A 22,794-nucleotide genomic window follows, 5' to 3' on the forward strand; every position below is an offset into this window, starting at 1 on the left:
AATATCAGAATTGGGTTGCCTGTGTTAATGCAGCCTTAAAAGGATACTTCGGGGTTTTGGCAATGAATTGCTTTATTTACTTCCCCATAATCTCCCATGGTCAGATTCTGTATGTGAAGTTACAAACGTGTGAGAATTTCTCTTCTGGGTAACCGAGATTAACTTCCCCAGAGCCAGATGAACTCATGGATTTTTGTATCTCTGTGTGCAGTTTGAAGGGAGTTGCTAACTAGCGTTAGCGCAATGACTAGAGGTCTTTGGTAACAGTTAGCATGCTATTACCATAGACTTCCAGTCATTGCGTTAACGCTAGTAAGGTTGGCTTCATGGCATTTATTACTATGGTCATTAAACACATGCTCCGGAACTTTGGCAACTAGTATATATTTTTTAAACCTCCCATTTTGGGCTGGATGTGTCAATATGTAGTTCATACATGCATAATCTATGAGCAGAATTACTGTCTTACCTCAATTAGCCACGAAATCCCTACTTTGAAAGCAACTGTTTTATAGATCTGTGCAGCGCCATTTCCCCCAAAATTTTCCCCATGTGGGCCAGCCCCATAGCAATTCGGGTTCCAGCCAATGTGCTTCAGACCCTTGCCATTTGAGTGAAAGCTAGAAAGATGCGCACACACAGCAGAGCGCGACAGAGAGCAATGACGTGGTGCACATATCTGCACATATGTGACGTAGTACACAATTTTAGGGGACCACTTTTGGCTCGTGAGCGCTATATTCAGAACTACTGGCTAAAAACTATATAAAAGTGAAATCAAATCAGCGATCCAGAGTAAAAAATATAATATATAAATAGTAACACAAGAAGAATAAAATACACAAGAATGAAGCTACAGTATATACAAGGAGTACCAGTACCAGATCAATATCCTGGGGTACGAGGTAGACGTGTACATAAAGGCAGGGTAAAGTGACTAGGTATCAGAATAGATAATAGCAATAAGAATAATGAACAGAGTAGCAGCAGCATATGATGTGTGTGTGTGTGTGTGCGCATATCTAGTGTATGGGAATGTGTGTGGGTTTTGTGAGTGTCAGTGTAGTGTGCATATAGTGTATATACAGTGCATTTGGAAAGTATTCAGACCCCTTGACTTTTTCCACATTTTGTTACATTACAGCCTTATTCTAAAAGGGTTTAAGTAGTTTTTCCCCCTCATCAATCTACACACAATACCCCATAGTGAAAGAGCAAAAATAGGTTAGACATTTTTGCTAATGTGTATATATATATATATATATAAATATATATATATATATATATATATATATATATATATATATATAAATGTGATATTTCCGTTTTTATATATACATATTAAAACTGAAATATCACATTTACATAAGTATACAGACCCGTCACTCAGTACTTTGTTGAAGCATCTTTGGCAGCAATTACAGCCTCAAGTTGTCTTGGGTATGACGCTACAAGCTTGGTAAACCTATATTTGGGGAGTTTCTTCCATTCTACTCTGCAGATCCTCTCAAGCTCTGTCAGGTTGAATGGGGAGTGTCATTGCACAGCTATTTTCAGGTCTCTCCAGAGATGTTCGATCAGGTTCAAGACCGGGCTCTGGCTGGGCCACTCAAGAACATTCAGAGACTTGTCCCGAAGCCACTCATGCACTGTCTTGGCTCTGTGCTTAGGGTTGTCTTCCTGTTGGAAGGTGAACCTTCGCCCCAGACTGAGGTCCTGAACTCTCTAGAGCAGGTTTTCATCAAGGATCTCAAAGCCGCTCCTGCATTGTCTTGGCTGTGTGCTTAGGGTTGTTGTCCTGTTGGAAGGTGAACCTTCGCCCTATTCTGAAGTCCTGAGCGAATTGGAGCAGGTTTTCATCAAAGATCTCTCTGTACTTTGCTCCGTTCATCTTTCCCTCAATCCTGACTAGACTCCCAGTCCCTGCCGCTGAAAATCATCCCCACATCATCATGCTGCCACCACCACGCTTCACTGTAGGGATGGTGCCAAGTTTCCTCCAGACGTGACGCTTGGCATTCAGGCCAAATAATTCTGTCTTGGTTTCATGTGACCAGATAATCTTGTTTCTCATGGTCAGAGTCATTTAGGTGCCTTTTGGTAAACTCCAAGCGGGCTGTCATGTGCCTTTTACTGAGGAGTGGCATCTATCTGGCCACTCTACCATAAAGGCCTGATTGGTGGTGTGCTGCAGAGATGGTTGTCCTTCTGGAAGGTTCTCCCATCTGCACAGAGGAACTCTAGAGTGCTGTCAGAGTGACCATCGGGTTCTTGGTCACCTCCCTGACCAAGGCCTTTCTCCCCCGATTGCTCAGTTTGGTGGGGGGGGTCCAGCTCTAAGAAGAGCATTGGTGGTTCCAAACTTTTTTCATTTAAGAATGACGGAGGCCACTGTGTTCTTGCGGACCTTCAACGCTGTAGAAATGCTTTGGTACCCATCCCCAAATCTGTACCTCGACACAATCCTGTCTCGGAGCTCTACGAACAATTCCTTTGACCTCATGGTTTGGTTTTTGCTCTGCCATGCACTGTCCTTATATAGACATGTGTGTGCTTTTCCAAATCATGTCCAATCAATTCAATTTACCACAGGTGGACTCCAATCAAGTTGTAGAAACATCAAGGATGATCAATGGAAACCGGATGCACCTGAGCTTAATTTCGAGTCTCATAGCAAAGGGTCTGAATACTTATGTAAATAAAGTATTTCTGTTTTAAATTTTTTATACATTTGCTAACGTTTCTAAAGACTTGTTTTCGATTTGTCATTATGGGGTATTGTGTGTCGATTGATAATGATTTTTAAAATGTAATACATTTTAGAATAAGGCTGTAACGATACAAAATGTGGAAAAAGTCAAGTGATCTGAATACTTTCCAAATGTAAATGTTATTTAACTAGGCAAGTCAGTTAAGAACAAATTCTTATTTACAATGACGGCCTATCCCGGCCAAACCCAGACAACGCTTGGCAAATTGTGCGGCGCCCTATTGGACTCCCAATCACAGCCGGATGTGATACACCCTGGATTCGAACCAGGGACTGTAGTGATGCCTCTTGCACTGAGATGCAGTGCCTTAGACCGCTGTGCCACACGAGAGCCCAAATGCACTATACAACACACACACACACACACACACACACACACACACACACACACACACACACACACACACACACACACACACACACACACACACACACACACACACACACACACACACACACACACACACACACACACACACACACACACACACACACACACACACACACACACACAGTATGTGGATAGAATATTTTGTATATCTGTAGAACACATAGGATAGAATAGTATATACAGTATACAGCGATAGTTGAACAGGATGGCCTTTACTATAATGCAGTATATACATGTGAATTAGTAAAACAGTATGTAAACATTAATAAAGAGACCAGTGTTCCATTATTAAAGTGACCAGTGTTCCATGTCTATATACATAGGGCAGCAGTGTGTTACAATAGCAATGGTTATAAAATGTACCGCAGAAATGGAACGTAAATCACAGAAAATATATGTTCTGGTGGCAGCTGCAGAGAAGTATTTGTGTATACGAGATCTGACTTCAAAAGAGTTACTGGATGTGTTGAGTGGCGGTGTCCAGTCCTCCCAGGCCGTTGGCATGGTGCAAGAGTAGACAGGGTCAAAGTAGTGGAATGGGGTAGTGGGTTTTTAATTAGTGTAGGGTTAAATGGAAGAGTGTTTTATTTATTATTATTTTTCCCATTTTGTATCACAAAGTATGATGGATTCATATTATAGTCCAGTTGGGTGCGGTAATGCTACATATTGGATGCCAACCGCCGTTAAACTCCGAAGAAGAAAGACAAGAAATAGTATGGAGGCATGCGCGTTGCTAGTTTTCCGCCTAGCTGGTTCTGTGAGTACTTCCTCATTGGAAGTAAGAAAGTGCCTATTTTATTTTTGGACAATAAGCAACGTTTTCAGAATAAGAGAAGGCGTAGCTACGGTTTAAAAGTCTGAAGATGTCCAAACCGCCTCCCAAGCCAGCCAAACCAGGTAAGTATTTTATGATAATCAGCTAACATTAGATAGCTAGTCTCCCGTCCCATCAAGCAAGTGAAACCTAAACACCTAGGATGTGTTCGTAAATTCAATCTGGAGTGTGCTCTCGGCGTTCGTATATTCAGATTGTCTGTTCGTAAATTTAGAGCGTTTCGCTCGCGGAACGTACACTGACTGGACGCTCTGGCCGAGGAGTAGGGTTGATCCGACCGTTCTGACCTCCCAGCGGAAGTCAAGCACCCAAGCTAACTGGCTAACGTTGGCTAGCTACTTCCAGACACATGAGAGAACACCTCACTGACAACTTTGCTCGCCCTAACTATCAGAGCTTGTTAGGCTGTTTTCATGTTATCCAGATCATTGGTGACTGTAACTGTGCTGCTGGCAACAATTTAATTACGCCTTTTCACCGATGTTTACTGACACCTGACATTCAAGGGGTGTTGAGCGTTCGTAAATAACGCAGTTATTCTTCGCTCTGGCACATTCAGAGGAGGGTGTTCTGAAATCAGAGTAGATAGCCAGAGCGAATTTACCAACGAACCCCCTAGTGAGCGACCCAGCTAGTCAGTAAACGTTTGCTAGCAAATATGCTGGACCAGTTCTCATTGAATAATTGGACATTTCAAATATCAGTGTCTCTGCACTCTTCTTATCGTGGTTGTTGTCGTCGATCGTTATGTGCAAGTATGTGGCCGCGATGGTCTGAATTTACAAGCGAACTAATGTGACTTCCCCATTTCGAGTAGCTGACGAAATCTGGTTGCAGTGGCGGATTTATGTATGGGAGGAACTGGGTGCCTGCACACAAAAAAAATCGGAATGGTGACATTTGCGAGAGAGGTTTTCTATTGCTCGTTTGCACGTCACGTCAATGATATCATGTCACCGTGTGGGACTGTGGGTCAATTAACCTTGTCGGAGTGGGCACCCTGATTCTAGTTTGTGAGTTAGGCAGGCTATTGCCTGGTAAGGTTTCCCACTCAGAAGTACGAGATGGAGCGGGGTTAGGTTGACCTCAGGGCTCCCCACTGGAAGCCGGAGGTAGGTGGAGCGGGGGAATCAAATAGCGCATCTCTAACTTTGTACAGTACTAATGCAATTATTTGTGCAATTTAGTTAGTGTTTTCTTGTTTGAAGTGCAATAGTGTAATAATCAGGTTCTCTTCTTTATAAGTGTGTTATTCTATTTGTGCCATTTAGTTTTGTGTGTTTTTGTTAACAATAGGGTAATAGTGTAATAATTCAATTCTCTTTTTTATTTGAATCTATACTACAACCTGTTTCTATTTGTCTTTGTTACTACTTTTTGATATTTCTGAGTTATTTTTGTATATATTAATATAGTTTTAAATGTTATTTATTTGTGGTGTTCCAATTGTCTGAATAAAAATTTGTTAGTGCAGAATGGTGCTATTCTCGTTATTTTTATTTTGTTACTTTTTGTAATTTTTTCCTTTAAGTTTATTTAGTAAATATTTTCTTAACTCTTTCCTGAACTGCACTGTTGGTTAAGGGCTTGTAAATAAGCATTTCACCATAAGGTCTACACACATTGTATTCAGAGCATGCTCCACTCTCATGAAAAGCAAGAGCAGCAGCATCAATTATACAATTTCTCTCTCTTTCTCTACTGCAGCAGTTGCGTTCGGGAAATGCACGGGACCTTCCGGACAAGTTTGTTAAAATTGCACATACCCGTGACCATCATATTAGATCCAACTGAGATCTTTGACATTATTTAGAATTCTAGATCTGGACCCGCTCAGGTCCTGGATCGGGTATTCAGGTAAAGGTGGATCCATGAAGATCTCTAGCTAAGAGTAGTGTGGATGAGCTAGTCAGTACAGGCCCCAGAGTTTTCACAGGGGCAGGATGGGGCATGTAGGACCACAGTCACAGAACAGAGCAGGGTTTGTCTATTAATTAAACTGCACTGACTCACTGGAACACTGGAGTAGTGTGTGGCTCAGTTAGGGTGTATGTAAAGAGAGGAAATCTCTCAAGGCTTGCATACCCCAGTGTTTTCAAGTAGTCAACTGATTCCCATTCAAAGCCTTTTCTGTGTTTTCTTATTGGACAAGTAGACCTACAGGTATCGAGCCCCTCCCTGTAACACTCAGTTTTGTGCCTAATGTACACAACCCTGGTTTCTCTGTGCCTATGAACTAGTTTAGCTTTCTCTCAACACCACTCTGGTCACATTCAACCCCTGGGATTGAGACATGGCAGTACAGTATTTCTTCAGAGGCCCTCCGATCTTGTAGCCTTGGGTGTATGGACGAGGGCCCAATGTCTGTTCACTGAGGATGGATCTGATAGAACAACATCTGAAAAGTTGAATAATTACATTTTCTGTAGTTAGAAACCGATAAGATTAGCATTCCTGCAACATTATTTTGATGAAATTTGATCTGAGATATTAAGCTAATTGTTTACTTGCTTTATATTTAAATACTATTATTGGCATAGCTCATCCATATAAATACTGTACATACCTTTAAAAAAAATGTCATACCGGACTCTGACATTGCTTGTTTATTTTTTGTGTGTGATTTATTTGTGTATTAGTATTGTACTGTTATTTACTGCACTGCTGGAGCTACATTGAACAAAAATATAAACGCCACATGTAAAGTGTTGGTGCCATGTTTCATGAGCTGAAATGACCAAGAAATGTTCTATGCACAAAAAGCTTATTTCTTTAATTTTGTGCCCAAATTTGTTTATATCCCTGTTGGTGATCAGTTCTCCTTTGCCAAGATAATCCATCCACCTGACAGGTGTTCCTTGGCCTGCATACTCACTAAACATGTCACCCATTGAGTATGTTTGGGATGCTCTGTGTCGACGTGTAAGACATTGTATTCCAGTTCATGCCAATATCCAGCAACTGCGCACAGCTATTGAAGAGGAGTGGGACAACATTCCACAGGCCACAATCAACAGCCTGATCAACTCTATGCAAAGGAGATGTCTTGCTGCATGTGGCAAATGGTAGTCACACTAGATACTGACTGGTTTTCTGATCCATGGCCCTACTTTTCTTTTCAAGTATCTGTGACCAACCGATGCATATCTGTATTCCCAGTGATGTGCTAATCCATAGATTAGGGCCTAATGTTTAAGGCAGCCCTCCACACCTCTGATTCAGAGGGGTTGGGTTAAATGCAGAAGACACATTTCAGTTGAATGCATTGTTGTACAACTGACTAGGTATCCCCCTTTCCCTTTAATTCATTTATTTCAATTGACTTTCCTTATGAACTGTAACTGTAAAGTCTTTGAAATTGTTGCATGTTGCGTTTTTATATTTTTGTTCAGTGAAGAAACAAGCATGTGTACGTGACAAACTTTTTAATTTGTTTGAATGTTTGTGATAGTCTGGTCCCAGGGTTCATTTTGTGCTGTATAGCCAACAATGAACAGGCAACGTTTGATGCACTGCACAGTTATATACATTCACACTAATGTCCGTTTCCCTCTCTGTTCTCTCATAGGCCAGGTCAAGGTGTTCCGAGCCATGTTCACCTTTGACCCTCGAACAGTGAGTGTTTCTTGTCCTATAGGTTGGTCTAGTCCCTCCACTCCACCTCACACGAATCCAAATTAAAGTTGGTGTTTGTTTTGATTTTTTGATTTTCAGCCAGATGAGCTCTACTTTGAAGAAGGAGACATCTTGTATATCTCTGATACGGTCAGTTACTGTTATCATCCCTTTCCCTCCTCTTGTCCACTTTTCTCCCTTTCTCTCTTTTAGGCCCTAGTATCATTTCTTCTTTCTCTCTGTTGCCCTCTCTCTGTTTTGTTCTGTTTCTGTTGTTTTTTTTACTCTTCATCCATCTCCCTCAATTTCTCTCTTGTCTTTCCCGTATCCTGTTCTTTTTTCTTTCTCTCTGTCGGTCTTTTCTCTCACCTCAGAGATACTTGTTGCAATAATTCATTTCCACTGGCTCTCACTGCCTGTCTATCATCCTTAGAGTGACAGCAATTGGTGGAAGGGGACCTGTAGGGGAAGGAACGGCCTCATCCCAAGCAATTATGGTGAGTAACTAAACCATAACACTCCTTGTGATGATATTGCAAGTGGCATGCAAGGATTGACATTTTAAGGGTTACCCTATTGCCCGGGGTAAGTGGACTGCGCAGTCACGCAAGTTGAGCCTGCTCTGTGGCTGCCCTATAGGGCAAGTGATATATATTCTTTTACTGATAACAAGCAAAAGGAAAATAATTACAGTAGTCTGATCTTTCTGGTTCCACCTCTGTGTGTAGATGAAAAATAGCCAGTGCTACTTTAACTTTTAATCTCTTTGGCAATCAAAAAAATACTCCTGACTTGCCCGATGGGCGAGTGCCTTTCAGACCTTAATGTCAGTGCCTGGTATGGTAAGGTGGATGTTGTGTCAAAATATAGGTGCCCATCCATGTTGCTAAATACATTATTCCATTGACTTGTCTTTAGATTGAGAAAGCAGGTTCTCTGTGTTTGATCATGTTGCCATAACCACCTCTGCTTGCATTTTAGGCAACCCTTAAAGGGAAACTTCAACATTTTTCAACTTCATATTCATGATCTCCAGCACCACTCCAACATCAACATATGTGAAAATGGCACTTTTCTATATGTTTGTAACTCAGCAAAAAAAGAAACGTCAGTTTTTCAGGACCCTGTCTTTCAAAGATAATTCTTAAAAATCCAAATAACTTCACAGATCTTCATTGTAAAGGGTTTAAACATTGTTTCCCATACTTGTTCAATGAACCATAAACAATTAATGAACATGCACCTGTGGAACGGTCGTTAAGACAGTAACAGCTTACAGATGGTAGGCAATTAAGGTCACAGTTATGAAAACTTAGGACACTAAGGAGGCCTTTCTACTGATTCTGAAAAACATCCCAAAAAAGATGCCCAGGGTCCCTGCTCATCTGCGTGAACGTGCCTTAGGCATGCTGCAAGGAAGCATGAGGACTGCAAATGTGGTCAGGGCAATAAATTGCAATGTCCGTACTGTGAGACGCCTAAGAGAACGCTACAGGGAGACAGGATGGACAGCTGATCATCCTCGCAGTGGCAGACCACGTGTAACAACACCTGCACAGGATCGGTACATCCGAACATCACACCTGCGGGACAGGTACAGGATGGCAACAACAACTGCCCGAGTTACACCAGGAACGCACAATCCCTCCATCAGTGCTCAGACTGTCCGCAATAGGCTGAGAGAGGCTGGACTGAGGGCTTTTAGGCCTGTTGTAAGGCAAGTCCTCACCAGACATCACCGGCAACAACGTCGCCTATGGGCACAAACCCACCGTCGCTGGACCAGACAGGACTGGCAAAAAGTGCTCTTCACTGACGTGTCGTGGTTTTGTCTCACCAGGGGTGATGGTCTGATTCGCGTCTATCGTCGAAGGAATGAGCGTTACACTGAGGCCTGTACTCTGGAGCGGGATCGATTTGGAGGTGGAGGGTCCGTCATGGTCTGGGGAGGTGTGTCACAGCATCATCGGACTGAGCTTGTTGTCATTGCAGGCAATGTCAATGCTGTGCGTTACAGGGAAGACGTCCTCCCTCGTGGTACCCTTCCTGCAGGCTCATCCTGACATGACCCTCCAGCATGACAATGCCACAAGCCATGCTGCTTGTTCTGTGTGTGATTTCCTGCAAGAAAGGAAAGTCAGTGTTCTGCATGGCTAGCGAAGAGCCCGGATCTCAATCCCATTGAGCACGTCTGGTACCTGTTGGATCGGAGGGTGAGGGCTAGGGCCATTTCCCCTAGAAATGTCCGGGAACTTGCAGGATCCTTGGTGGAAGAGGGGGGTAACATCTCACAGCAAGAACTGGCAAATCTGGTGCAGTCCATGAGGAGGAGAGCACTGCAATACTCAATGCAGCTGGTGGCCACACCAGATACTGACTTACTTTTGATTTTCACCCCCCCTTTGTTCAGGGACGCATTATTCCATTTCTGTTTAGTCACATGTCTGTGGAACTTGTTCAGTTTGTTTGTTGTTGAATCTTATGTTCATACAAATATTTACACATGTTAAGTTTGCTGAAAATAAACACAGTTGACAGTGAGGACGTTTCTTTTTTTGCTGAGTTTAGTAAAAAAAGATAAGTGTTTCCAATGACATCAGCCAATTAGAAGGCAATGTCTACTCACAATTGAGTCAAAATCACACGATGCACACACTTATCTTTATCTGTCATTTTTACTACAAAACAGAAATGCACAATTTTCTCATATTGTATGTTGATGTTGGTGGTGCTGGAGATGATAAATATGAAGTTGAAGAATTGTGAAGTTTCTCTTAATAGCTTCATCTCCTTACTAAGGCTTTCATAGAAGCATGGTGCTCTGTTGAAATCCCATTCTGCTCTGACTTCCTCAACCTACAGTGGCCGAGCAGGCGGAGTCCATTGACAACCCAATGCATGAAGCAGCTAAACGAGGTGAGGGACCAAAAGAAGCCTGCTGTGTCACTCACTCTTCCCCATTAGCAAATACTGTGCACTGCACCACCAATAATCTTAAACTATGGAATAGTCCTATAACAAACTGTACATTTTTCTTCATATTGGTTGTTTGTTTGCTCTACACTTTCTGTAACCTGTATGAATATGAATGGTGGGACTCTAGCTTTATTTGCATTGGGTGTGTGTGTATTATTGCTTGTTTGTGTGATGCAGGGAATCTGAGTTGGCTGAGGGAGTGTCTGGAGAACAAAGTGGGAATTAATGGACTGGACAAAGCTGGGAATACTGCCCTCTACTGGGGATGTCATGGAGGACACAAAGGTAACAGATAATCTACGACACACATACCACTACTCTCATTGACTGTATACAGAATGTACAGACACGTGCCTCAACGAAATCACACACTCAGCTTTTTTCTTGAATGACAGGGCAAATGCATATCAGCCCACACACACACACACACACTGCAGTGAGATGTATGACAATGTTGTGTTGTCATTTTTGTGACAGATGTGGTGGAGATCTTGCTGGGGCAGTCTAACGTTGAGTTGAACCAGCAGGTGAGAAGAACAGTTTAACATTTGTAAAAGGCTGTTTCAAACAAATATGGTTACATTTGAGTTATTTAGCAGACGTTCTTATCCAGAACGACTCACAGGAGCAATTAAGGTTACGTACCTAGCTCAAGGGCATAACAACATTTTTTCCCCCCACCTAGTCGGCTCGGGTATTCCAAACAGCAACTTTTCAAATCAAATTTTATTGGTCACATACACATGGTTAGCAGATGTTGATGCGAGTGTAGCGAAATGCTTGTGCTTCTAGTTCCGACCATGCAGTAATATCTAACAATTTCACAACTACCTTCTACACACACAAGTGTAAAGGAATGAATAAGAATATGTAACAATAAATATATGGATGAGCGATGGCTGAACGGCGTAGGCAAGATGCAGTAGATGGTATAGAGTACAGTATATACATATGAGATGAGTAATGTAGGGTATGTAAACATAAAGTGGCATAGTCTAAAGTGGCTAGTGAAACATTTATCACATCAAATTTGTAATTATTAAAGTGGCTAGAAATTTGAGTCAGTATGTTGCCAGCAGCAACTCAATCTTAGTGATTAACAGTCTGATGGCCTTGAGATAGAAGCTGTTTTTCAGTCTCTCGGTCCCTTGATGCACCTGTACTGACCTCGCCTTCTGGATGATAGCGGGGTAAACAGGCAGTGGCTCGGGTGGTTGTTGTCCTTGATGATCTTTTTGGCCTTCCTGTGACATTGGGTGGTGTAGGTGTCCTGGAGGGCAGGTAGTTTGCCCCCGGTGATGCGTTGTGCAGACCACACTACCTTCTGGAGAGCCTCGCGGTTGTGGGCGGAGCAGTTGCCGTACCAGGCGGTGATGCAGCCCGACAGGATGCTCTCGATTGAGCATCTGTAAAAGTTTGTGAGTGCTTTTGGTGACAAGCTGAATTTTTTCAGCCTCCTGAGGTTGAAGAGGCGCTGTTGCGCCTTCTTCACTACGATGTCTGTGTGGGTGGACCATTTCAGTTTGTCCGTGATATGTACACTGAGGAACTTAAAACTTTCCACCTTCACTACTGTCCCGTCGATGTGGATAGGGGGTTGCGCCCTCTGCTGTTTCCTGAAGTCAACGATCATCTCCTTTGTTTTGTTGACGTTGAGTGTGAGGTTATTTTCTTGACAACACACTTTGAGGGCCCTCACCTCCTCCCTGTAGGCTGTCTCGTCGTTGTTGGTAATCAAGCCTACCACTAGTGTCGTCTGCGAACTTGATGATTGAGTTGAGGCGTGCATGGCCACGCAGTCATGGGTGAACAGGGAGTACAGGAGAGGGCTGAGAACGCACCCTTGTGGGGCCCCAGTGTTGAGGATCAGCGTGGTGGAGATGTTGTTTCCTACCCTCACCACCTGGGGGCGTCCCATCAGGAAGTCCAGGACCCAGTTGCACAGGGTGGGGTGAGACCCAGGGTCTCGAGCTTAACGACGAGTTTGGAGGTTACTATGGTGTTAAATGCTGAGCTGTAGTCGATGAACAGCATTCTTACATAGGTATTCCTCTTGTCCAGATGGGTTAGGGCAGTGTGATTGTGTCGTCTGTGGACCTATTGGGTCGGTAAGCAAATTGGAGTGGGTCTAGGGTGTCAGGTAGGGTGGAGGTGATATGATCTTTGACTAGTCTCTCAAAGCACTTCATGATAACGGAAGTGAGTGCTACAGTGCGATAGTCATTTAGCTCAGTCACCTTAGCTTTCTTGGGAACAGGAACAATGGTGGCTCTCTTGAAGCATGTGGGAACAGCAGACTGGGATAGGGATTGATTATGTCCGTAAACACACCAGCCAGCTGGTCTGCGCATGCTCTGAGGACGCAGCTAGGGATGCCGTCTGGGCCGGCAGCCTTGCAAGGGTTTTACACGTTTAAATCTTTTACTCACATTGGCTGCGGTGAAGGAGAGCCCGCAGGTTTTGGTAGCGGGCCGTGTCTGTGGCACTGTATTGTCCTCAAAGCGAGCAAAGAAGTTGTTTAGTTCGTTTTCAGTTTCTGACCCAATGCTCTTATCCGCTAGGCTACCTGCCGGCCAACATTGATACAATGTTTTTAAAGCATGATTGGTTGTATGCGATTGATAGCATATTTAGAGTCTAAACGCGCTAGGCTCTATTTAGGCTCTTAAAGGAATAATCCACTCAACCTAAAAGTCCTACGATTTACATTGTTGAATAATGCAAATATGTGAGAACAATATATGTTGTGAAAAATGTTTGCATTTCGTTGTTAAAATAAATTAGGAAGTTGTTGTGGAAGTCTGTGGCGCTCAAGTCAACTACAAACCCCACAATACAATGCTCTTTAGAAAGGCTAGGTGGCTGGCTGGCTAGCTAGCTAGGTAGCTAGTTAGAAAACTTAGCTACACACTATAATACGAAAGTCAATATCTGAATTTAGTAATTAGGTAGTTGGAAAGGCCCTGAAACAAACTGCACTATCAATTTAGGAGTTAGCCTACAATAACACCATGTCCAACCCGGTTGAGATCTCATTTCTAGCTCAAAGCTGTGTGAGTCGAGTTGATATGGCAACGGGCAAAGGGCACTGCAAGCAGGGTGACGAGAGGAGAGAAACTATTTTGCGCCATGCTAGTTGAAAGAACAAAGGATATTAATCTGCCGTCACACTTTGAGGACATTTGAACAAAATATATACTTTGTCATGATTACATGGACAGATGGATGTGTTCTAGACAAGTATGCACATAACATCTATTGGCTTATTTGGCGATCTGGAGTGCAGGTGATTGTTTTAAAAGCATTAGTTTACCTCTAGTGACAAGAACATTATCATGATGAAGTATCATGTCACATTTAAATCTAGGACTAGATTAAGTTTAGTACTGAACTCTAAAGTGTTTTTTTTTCTATTTTTTTTTCTTGTATTTTCACCCCTTTTTTCTCCCCAATTTCGTGGTATCCAATTGGTAGTTAGTCTTGTCTGATCACTGCAACTCCTGTACGGACTCGGGAGAGTCGAAAGTCGAGAGCCATGCGTCCTTCGAAACGCCCATTTAACCAAGAAGCCAGCTGCACCAATGTGTCGGAGGAAACACAGTACACTTGGCGACAGTGTCAGCGTGCACTGTACCCGGCCGGCCACAGGAGTCGCTAGTGCGCATTGGGACAAGGATATCCCTGCCGGCCAAACCCTCCCCTAACCCGGAAGAAGCTGAGCCAATTGTGCACCGCCCCATGGGTCTCCCGGTTGCGCCCGGCTACGACAGAGCCTGGACTCGAACCTAGAATCTCTAGTTGGCACAGCTAGCACTGCAAGGCAGTGCCTTTAGGCCACTGCGCCACTCAGGAGGCCCCTTTTTAAAAAGTGTTTCAATGGAGATTCTCTATCGAGCAATCATTTTATGTCCATATATGATGAGAATTATGCTACGATGTGGGTATGTATGGTCTTTGATTAACATGTGGGCTGTTTTGTTCTACTGCAGAATAAACTGGGAGACACTGCATTGCATGCTGCCGCCTGGAAGGGATACTCGGACATAGTAGAGATGTTACTGAATAAGAGTGAGTCCATCTACTTTCTGTTTCAAGTTATCTTTTTTTGTGCTCTAACCAGTTTAGTTTCCTATCTCTGTGTGTATGAGCCAGGGTTGGGGTAAATTCACATAGAAGTCGGTCAATTCAGGAAATTATATGAATTTTAAATATTATAATGACACACATACCTTTTCAATTGATTGAGAATTCAAATACAAATAATTGTAGCATTTTTTTTTTTTGTTTACTTCTGGAATTGACTGACTTCCATTTCAAATTGACCACAACCCTGGTATGAGCATGTCTGGTTATTTGTGTGTTTCTCATCTTTTATCTTTGTTTATTTCTGTCTTCGTGTTTCAGATGCCAGGATGGATATTAAGAACAATGAGAAGAAGCTGGCTCTGGAGATGGCCACCAATGCCCAGTGCGCCTCTCTCATTAAGAGGAAACAAGGAGGCAGTGAGTCATTTAGGCCAGAAAATGGAAGCCTTACGCCATCTTTGGTCGGTTTCCCGGACACAGATAAAAGCCCTAGTCCCATAACTCAAAAGGACTTTCAATGGAGAATCTCTATTGCACATGCTTCTTAGTCCAGGACCAGGCTTAATCTGTTTCCTGGAAAACTGGCCCTTATTTTCACAGTCGACTGATCAGGTTCATTGACTGTTAATAAGCATTTCTCATTTAGACAATTTTGAATATACAATACCAGTCAAAAGTTTTGACACACCTACTCATTCAAGGGTTTTAATTTATTTTTACTTTTTTCAACATTGTAGAATAATAGTGAAGACATCAAAATTATGAAATAACACACATGGAATCATTTAGTAACCAAAAAAAGTGTTCAACAAATTGAAATGTATTTGAGATGCTTCAAAGTACCCACTCTTTTCCTTGATGACAGCTTTGCATACTCTTGGCATTCTTACAACCAGCTTCACCAGGAATGCTTTTCCAACAGTCTTGAAGGAGTTCCCACATATGCTGAGCACTTGTTGGCTACTTTTCCTTCACTCTCTGTGGTCCATCTAATCCCAAATCATCTCAAAATCATCGGGTGATTGTGGAGGCCAGGTCATCTGATCCAGCACTCCATCACTCTCCTTCTTGGTCAAATAGCCCTTACACAGCCTGGAGTTGTTGTGTCATTGTCCTGTTGAAAACAAATTATAATCCCACTAAGCGCAAACCAGATGGGATGGTGTATCGCTGCAGAATGCTGTGGTAGCCATGCTGGTTAAGTGTGCCTTGAATTCTAAATATATCAGACAGTGTCACCAGCAAAGCTCCATCACACCTCCTCCATTCTTCATGGTGGGAACCACTTTCGTGATGTTGTATTGATTAATGTGACGACTGCTTTTCATCAAATTATTAACTGTTTAGAATTACGTGATTCAATTAAATCGGGTAATTATTAACGCAGTAACCTGGGGCACCATGGGATAGTTTGAGTTTCTATTTCCCAAATTAACTCAATATCAGAATATCGATTTTACAACAGTCGCTAATTAATTTCCTCTGTCTCATTCTGATCATCACATAATCCGTGAATCTGCACTAACCCGAGTCCCACTAAATAAGTCTGTACCACACCAACTGAAATTATTATTAATTTACTAGAAGCTAAAATGATAATATAAGATACACATACACACAGTCTAGGTTATTGATTAGAACTTAGTACAATGAAACAGGTCCCTAGTGGGCCAACACAATATGAGTTACACAAAATGGGGATTTCAAAAGAGAAAGAAAAGCAAACTTGGGTACATTTTGTAAACTTTGCTTATTTTAAACCTAACCTTCTCCCGAACTGCTGCTCTTATGGGTCAGAATATAATGATGTAATTGCGTGTCGAAGTTCCCCGATGGGGTGTCTCTTTGTGGACCAGGTTCGCCTTCTCCTCTGACGGCACTTCTTTGGTTACCGGGTGTAACGCTGTCCTCACGATGTCAGTGTCCTTGTCTTAGTGGTTCTAGCGTAGGAATGAAAGCAGAGTAGACACACGATACCTTGGAGAGAATAACCAGGTGGTCCTGCTTGAATTCACCCTCTTAGACACAGCTACTCATCCATAGCATAGATTGTTAAAAGGTTCCTTTGTCTTCTTCCACCTTGTGTTGTGTTTTGGGGTTACAACTAATTGGACCTTGGCTGCAGCTCGTGGTCACCTAGTCATAATTCTTAACTCACATGTTTTATACCCTTGGGTCAGAAATGGGCGTTTCCACCTTTTTAGGGCAAGTTCTCTGGGCGTAACTTGTTTCGAGGCAAGGTCTGGATTTTACTCAGATCCAATTTAGACAACTAACTTCACATTTCATCTTTACATAAACATTCACTTTGATCTGGACATTTTCCACACAACGTACATATTGTGAAAACTCTTCAAGTTACAATTTTTTCGTTATAACGTCATCATTTAACTTGAATAACATAACAAAAACGACATTCATTTTCATATTCCATCTATCGTCATTACTACTATTTTGGCTGACGAAACATATTGTCCCAGAGTCCATTTATTGCATGTTTCTGTTCTGACGTAGGTTCTCCATAGGCCCATCATACATTCCATTACTCCACAGTGAAAGGACAAAGGGATTTTGTCTGCTGCCTTAAGATTTAAAATGGGCATGAGGTGTCATAAAACCCCCCACCTCCATACTTCTCGATCTCTCCCCCTCTGGCGGGTGTGAGATGTCTCTTGTAGGAGTGTGGTCCACGGTAACATGACCCGAACAGGCCAGTCATGACACCACACATGCGAAGATCATCCGTTTACCTGCTCTGCATCTCATAGAGACACAGTTGTTGGAACCAGAAATCTCAAATTTGGACTCATCAGACCAAAGGACAGATTTCCACCGGTCTAATGTCCATTGATCGTGTTTCCTGGCCCAAGCAAGTCTCTTCTTCTTATTGGTGTCCTTTAGTAGTGGTTTCTTTGCAGCAATTTGACCATGAAGGCCTGATTCCCACAGTCACCTCTGAACAGCTGATGTTGAGATTTTCTGTTACTTGAACTCTGAAGCATTTATTTGGGCTGCAATTTCTGAGGCTGGTAACTCTTAACTTATCCTCTGCAGCAGAGGTAACTTTGGGTCTTCCTTTCCTGTGGCGGTCCTCATGAGAGCCAGTTTCATCATAGCACTTGATGGTTTTTACGACTGAAACTTTCAAAGCTCTTGAAATGTTCTTGATTGACTGACCTTCATGTCTTAAAGTAATGATGGACTGTCGTTTCTCTGTTTATTTGTGCTATTCTTGCCATAATATGGACTTGGTCTTAGGGCTATTTGCTATCTTCTGTATACCACCCCTACCTTGTCACAACACAACTGATTGGCTCTAATGCATTAAGGAAAGAAATTCCATAAATTAACTTTTAACACACGGCACACCTGTTAATTGAAATGCATTCCAGGTGACTACCTCATGAAGCTGGTTGAGAAAATGCCAAGAGTGTGCAAAGCTATCATCCAGGCAAAGGGTGGTTACTTTGAAGAATCTCAAATATACACTTTTTTGGTTACTACATGATTCCATATGTATTATTTCATAGTTTTGATGTCTTCACTATTATTCTACAATGTAGAAAATAGTAAAAAAGAAAAACCCTTGAACGAGTAGGTGTGTCAACTTTTGACTGGTACTGTACATGCACACATACGGTGCATTCGGAAAGTATTCAGACTCCTTGACCTTTTTCCACATTAAGTTACAGCCTTATTTTAAAATTGTTTTTTTCCCCTCAATCTACACATACCCCACAATGACAAAGCAAAACTATTTTTTGACATTTACATAAGTATTCAGACCCTTTGCGCAGTACTTTGTTGAAGCACTTTTGGCAGCAATTACAGCCTCTAGTCTTATTTTTATTTAACTAGGCAAGTCAGTTAAGAACATTCTTATTTACAATGATGGCCTATGAACAGTGGGTTAACTGCTTTGTTCAGGGGCAGAACGACAGATTTTTACCTTGTCAGCTCTGGGATTCGATCTAGTAACCTTTCGCTTACTGGCCCAACACTCTAACCACTAGGCTACCTGCCGCCCCACAGTCTTCTTGTGACGCTACAAGCTTGGAGAGTTTCTCCTATTCTCTGCAGATCCTCTGCAGGTTGGATGGGGAGCGTCGCTGCACAGCTATTTTCAGGTCTCTCCAGAGATGTTCGATCTGGTTCAAGTCCAGGCTCTGGCTGGGCCACTCAAGGACATTCAGAGACTTGTCCCGAAGCCACTCCTGCGTTGTCTTGGCTGTGTGTTTAGGGTCGTTGTCCTGTTGGAAGGTGAACCTTTGCCCCAGTCAGGTCCTGAGTACTGGAGTAGGTTTTCATCAAGGATCTCTGTACTTTGCCCCGTTCATCTTCCTCTCGATCCTGACTAGTCTCCCAGTCCCTGCTGCTGAAAACCATCCTAACACCATGATGCTGCCATCACCATGCTTCACCGTAGGGATGATGCCAAGTTTCCTCCATATGTGACGTTTGGCATTCATGCCAAAGAGTTCAATCTTGGTTTCATCAGACCAGAGAATGGTTTCTCATGGTCCGAGAGTGCCAAAAGGCACCTAATGCAAACTCCAAGCAGATTATCATGTGCCTTTTACTAAGGAGTGGCTTCTGGTCGGGCCACTCTACCATAAAGGCCTGATTGGTGGAGTGCTGCAGAGATGGTTGTCCTTCTGGAAGGTTCTCCCATCTCCACAAAGGAACTCTGGAGCTCTGTCAGAGAGACCATCATCAGGTTCTTGGTCACCTCTCTGACCAAGGCCCTTCTCCCCCGATTGCTCAGTTTGGCCAGGTGGCCATCTCTAGGAAGAGTCTTGATGGTTCCAAACTTCTTTTAATTTAATAATGACTGAGCCCACTGTTTTTGGGGACCTTCAATGCTGCAGACATTTTCTTCCACAAAACTGTACCCTGACACAAGCCTGTCTCGGAGCTGTATGAACAATTCCTTCGACCTTATGGCTTGGTTTTTGGTCTGACATGCACGGTCAACTGTGGGACCTTTACATAGACAGGTGTGTGCCTTTCCAAATCATGTCCAATCAATTGAATTTACTGCAGGTGGACTCCAATCAAGTTGTAGAAACATCAAGGATGATCAATGGAAACAGGATGCACCTGAGCTCAATTTTGTCTCATAGCAAAGGGTCTGATACTTATGCAAATAAGGAATTTGTTTTATTAGCAAACATTTATAAACCTGTTTTCGCTTAGTCATTATGGGGCATTGTGTGTAGATTGATGAGGAAAATGCTTTATTTAATCCATTTTAGAATAAGGCAGTAACAAAATGTGGAGAAAGGGTCTGAATTCTTTCCGAATGCACTGTATTTCAGTAACACTACTAAGAATGCAAGATGCCAAAGCGAGGAACCCCCAATAAAGAACTGTCCAGTCCACACTGGAACATAGTTGTACTTTGCAGTCATGAGAGGAAATGTTTTAATTCCATTAAATGTAATTGAATCTCCCAGAAGTGTTACTGGCTTCAGCTCTTCCTTCCTATTTTGTTTTATTACAGATATCACACGTACACTCAGCAACGCCGATGAGTACCTTGACGATGAAGACTCTGACTGATTGCCATCTTCAGAGTGGGCTGTCTCATGGGGTTTGGGGGTTGCAGTGTGTGGGGCATAAATAGCTTGGTGGGGGGGATAGATTCCAATTTTTACACATTTTATCCTAACATCTGTTCAAAGAATGGTAAACAAAAGTAATATATTTCATAATGTGATGGGAACATGGCATTTTTAAAACCTTAGGGCCTTGGTGAGGTGATGGGGTCGAAAGGAGAGACGGACATTGTCTTTATAATTTAGACGATTGAGGGTTCCACTTGCTGCATCTCCGGGTGAGTCTGTGATTGCTAACATCAGAGAGGTTTAAACCGAGAGCTGGACCAATAAGCCTCTCTCACATTAAACTTACATCGCAGGTGTTGCAGGAAGTGACCACATGTTGAGTCTCTGGGTTTATTTATCTCTGGCGCTAGTAAACAATGGCTCGCACGATACTGGAATTAGGCTATCGACATACTTTCCTCTGCTTTGTTTGTTTACACTTAACGTCATGCTGAAAGTAACTTAATGGAGTCGTAATGCATACGCAATAATGGTCTGTCAATGCATTTTCTGCATTGTCAAATGTGAACATTTACTGTCACCAATCATGCCATCTCTCATGGAATATGGTAATATTAGGTGTGCTGTGCAAAACATTTCCTTCAACATATATATTCTCTTCCCTGGAGATTTGGAAAGTGCCAGTGCATTTTCTCAATTCCCTTTCTATTCCTCTTCATTTGTTGTTGTTCGTCACCGACCGATGCGCCATTGTTAAAAGATAAGTCGCTAAAAGTGCCTAATGAAGCCGTAAAGATTGAATTTGTCTACTGATATTCATGTGATTGCAAGTGTATGTGAATGAGTCACCTGATCTGATGTCTTTCATAAAGATGTTTTCATCATTGTTGATTGATTTATTTTTGTCTAACTGCTTTGTCTGTCCTGTCAAAACTATGCAATAAAAACGTTTTATCTAATGATTTTGTGTGGAGAATATTATTTGAGAAACGGACATGTTTGTTTATTGAAACCCCATTTTATTTTGGTTATTGTGCCACCTCCTTTCCATTTATGTTATCACCACTAAGAACCGAATTCAAATCAAATGTTATTTGTCACATGCAGATGTTAATGCGAGTGTAGCGAAATGCTTGTGCTTCTAGTTCCGACCTTGCAGTAATATCTAACAAGTAACCTAACAATTTCACAACAACTACCTTATACACACAAGTGTAAAGGAATTAATAGAGGGGGCTGAGAACGCACCCTTGTGGGGCCCCAGTGTTGAGGATCAGCGGGGTGGAGATGTTGTTACCTACCCTCACCACCTGGGGGCGGCCCGTCAGGAAGTCCGGGACCCAGTTGCACAGGGCGGGGTCGAGACCCAGGGTCTCGAGCTTAATGACAAGTTTGGAGGGTACTATGGTGTTAAATGCTGAGCTGTAGTCGATGGTAGAATTCTGTTCATAGGTATTCCTCTTGTCCAGATGGGTTAGGGCAGTGTGATTGTGATTGCGTCGTCTGTGGACCTATTGGGGCGGTAAGCAAATTGGAGTGGGTCTAGGGTGTCAGGTAGGGTGGAGGTGATATGGTCCTTAACTAGTCTCTCAAAGCACTTCATGATGACGGAAGTGAGTGCTACAGGGCGATAGTCATTTAGCTCAGTTACCTTCGCTTTCTTGGGAACAGGAACAATGGTGGCCCTCTTGAAGCATGTGGGAACAGCAGACTGGGATAAGGATTGATTGAATATATACGTAAACACACCAGCCAGCTGGTCTGCGCATGCTCTGAGGACGCTGCTGGGGATGCTGTCTGGGCCGGCAGCCTTGCGAGGGTTAACACGTTTAAATGTTTTACTCACATTGCCTGCAGTGAAGGAGAGCCCGCAGGTTTTGGTCGCGGGCCGTGTCAGTGGCACCGTATTGTCCTCAAAGCGAGCAAAGAAGTTGTTTAGTTTGTCTGGGAGCAAGACATCGTGGTCCGCGAAGGGGCTGGTTTTCCTTTTGTAGTCTGTGATTGATTGTAGACCCTGCCACATACCTCTCGTGTCTGAGCCGTTGAATTGTGACTCTACTTTGTCTCTATACTTGCCTTGCGGAGGGAATAGCTACACTGTTTGTATTCAGTCATGTTTCCGGTCACCTTGCCCTGATTAAAAGCAGTGGTTTACTCTTTCAGTTTTGCGCGAATGCTGCCATCAATCCACGGTTTCTGGTTGGGGAATGTTTTAATATACACTGTGGGTACAACATCACCGATGCACTTGCTAATAAACTCGCTCACCGAATCAGCGTATTCATCAATGTTTTTGTCCGACGCTATGCGGAACATATCCCAGTCCACGTGATCGAAGCAATCTTGAAGCGTGGAATCCGATTGGTCGGACCAGCGTTGAACAGACCTGAGCACGGGCGCTTCCTGTTTTAGTTTCTGTCTATAGGCTGGGATCAACAAAATGGAGTCGTGGTCAGATTTTCCGAAAGGAGGGCGGGGGAGGGCTTTATATGAGTCGCGGAAGTTAGAATAACAATGATCCAGGGTTTTGCCAGCCCGGGTCGCACATTCG

The 22,794-nt window shown here is 42.9% G+C and overlaps 1 protein-coding gene across 1 annotated transcript; it reads left to right on the forward strand.

The window, feature by feature from the left end:
- The first annotated feature begins 3,906 nt into the window (after positions 1-3,906).
- LOC120052239 (osteoclast-stimulating factor 1-like) lies at positions 3,907-21,205 on the forward strand. Its single transcript, XM_038999092.1, has 10 exons — positions 3,907-4,061; positions 7,568-7,614; positions 7,714-7,764; positions 8,048-8,111; positions 10,477-10,530; positions 10,768-10,875; positions 11,068-11,117; positions 14,580-14,658; positions 14,995-15,093; positions 20,180-21,205. Exons 1-10 carry the CDS (start codon positions 4,028-4,030, stop codon positions 20,236-20,238), a joined length of 645 nt encoding a protein of 214 aa, XP_038855020.1. The 5' UTR covers positions 3,907-4,027; the 3' UTR covers positions 20,239-21,205.
- Positions 21,206-22,794: the final 1,589 nt, after the last annotated feature.

This window comes from Salvelinus namaycush, chromosome 1 (assembly GCF_016432855.1).
Source record: "Salvelinus namaycush isolate Seneca chromosome 1, SaNama_1.0, whole genome shotgun sequence".
Lineage (NCBI taxonomy): Eukaryota > Metazoa > Chordata > Actinopteri > Salmoniformes > Salmonidae > Salvelinus > Salvelinus namaycush.

Bases quoted from the DNA above. Each gene is read 5' to 3' on its own strand.
- LOC120052239 (XM_038999092.1), top strand. From the start codon at position 4,028: ATGTCCAAACCGCCTCCCAAGCCAGCCAAACCAG. The intron at 4,062-7,567 runs GTAAGTATTTTA...GTTCTCTCATAG, and splicing joins TCCCAAGCCAGCCAAACCAG to GCCAGGTCAAGGTGTTCCGA. The intron at 10,531-10,767 runs GTGAGGGACCAA...TGTGTGATGCAG, and splicing joins GCATGAAGCAGCTAAACGAG to GGAATCTGAGTTGGCTGAGG.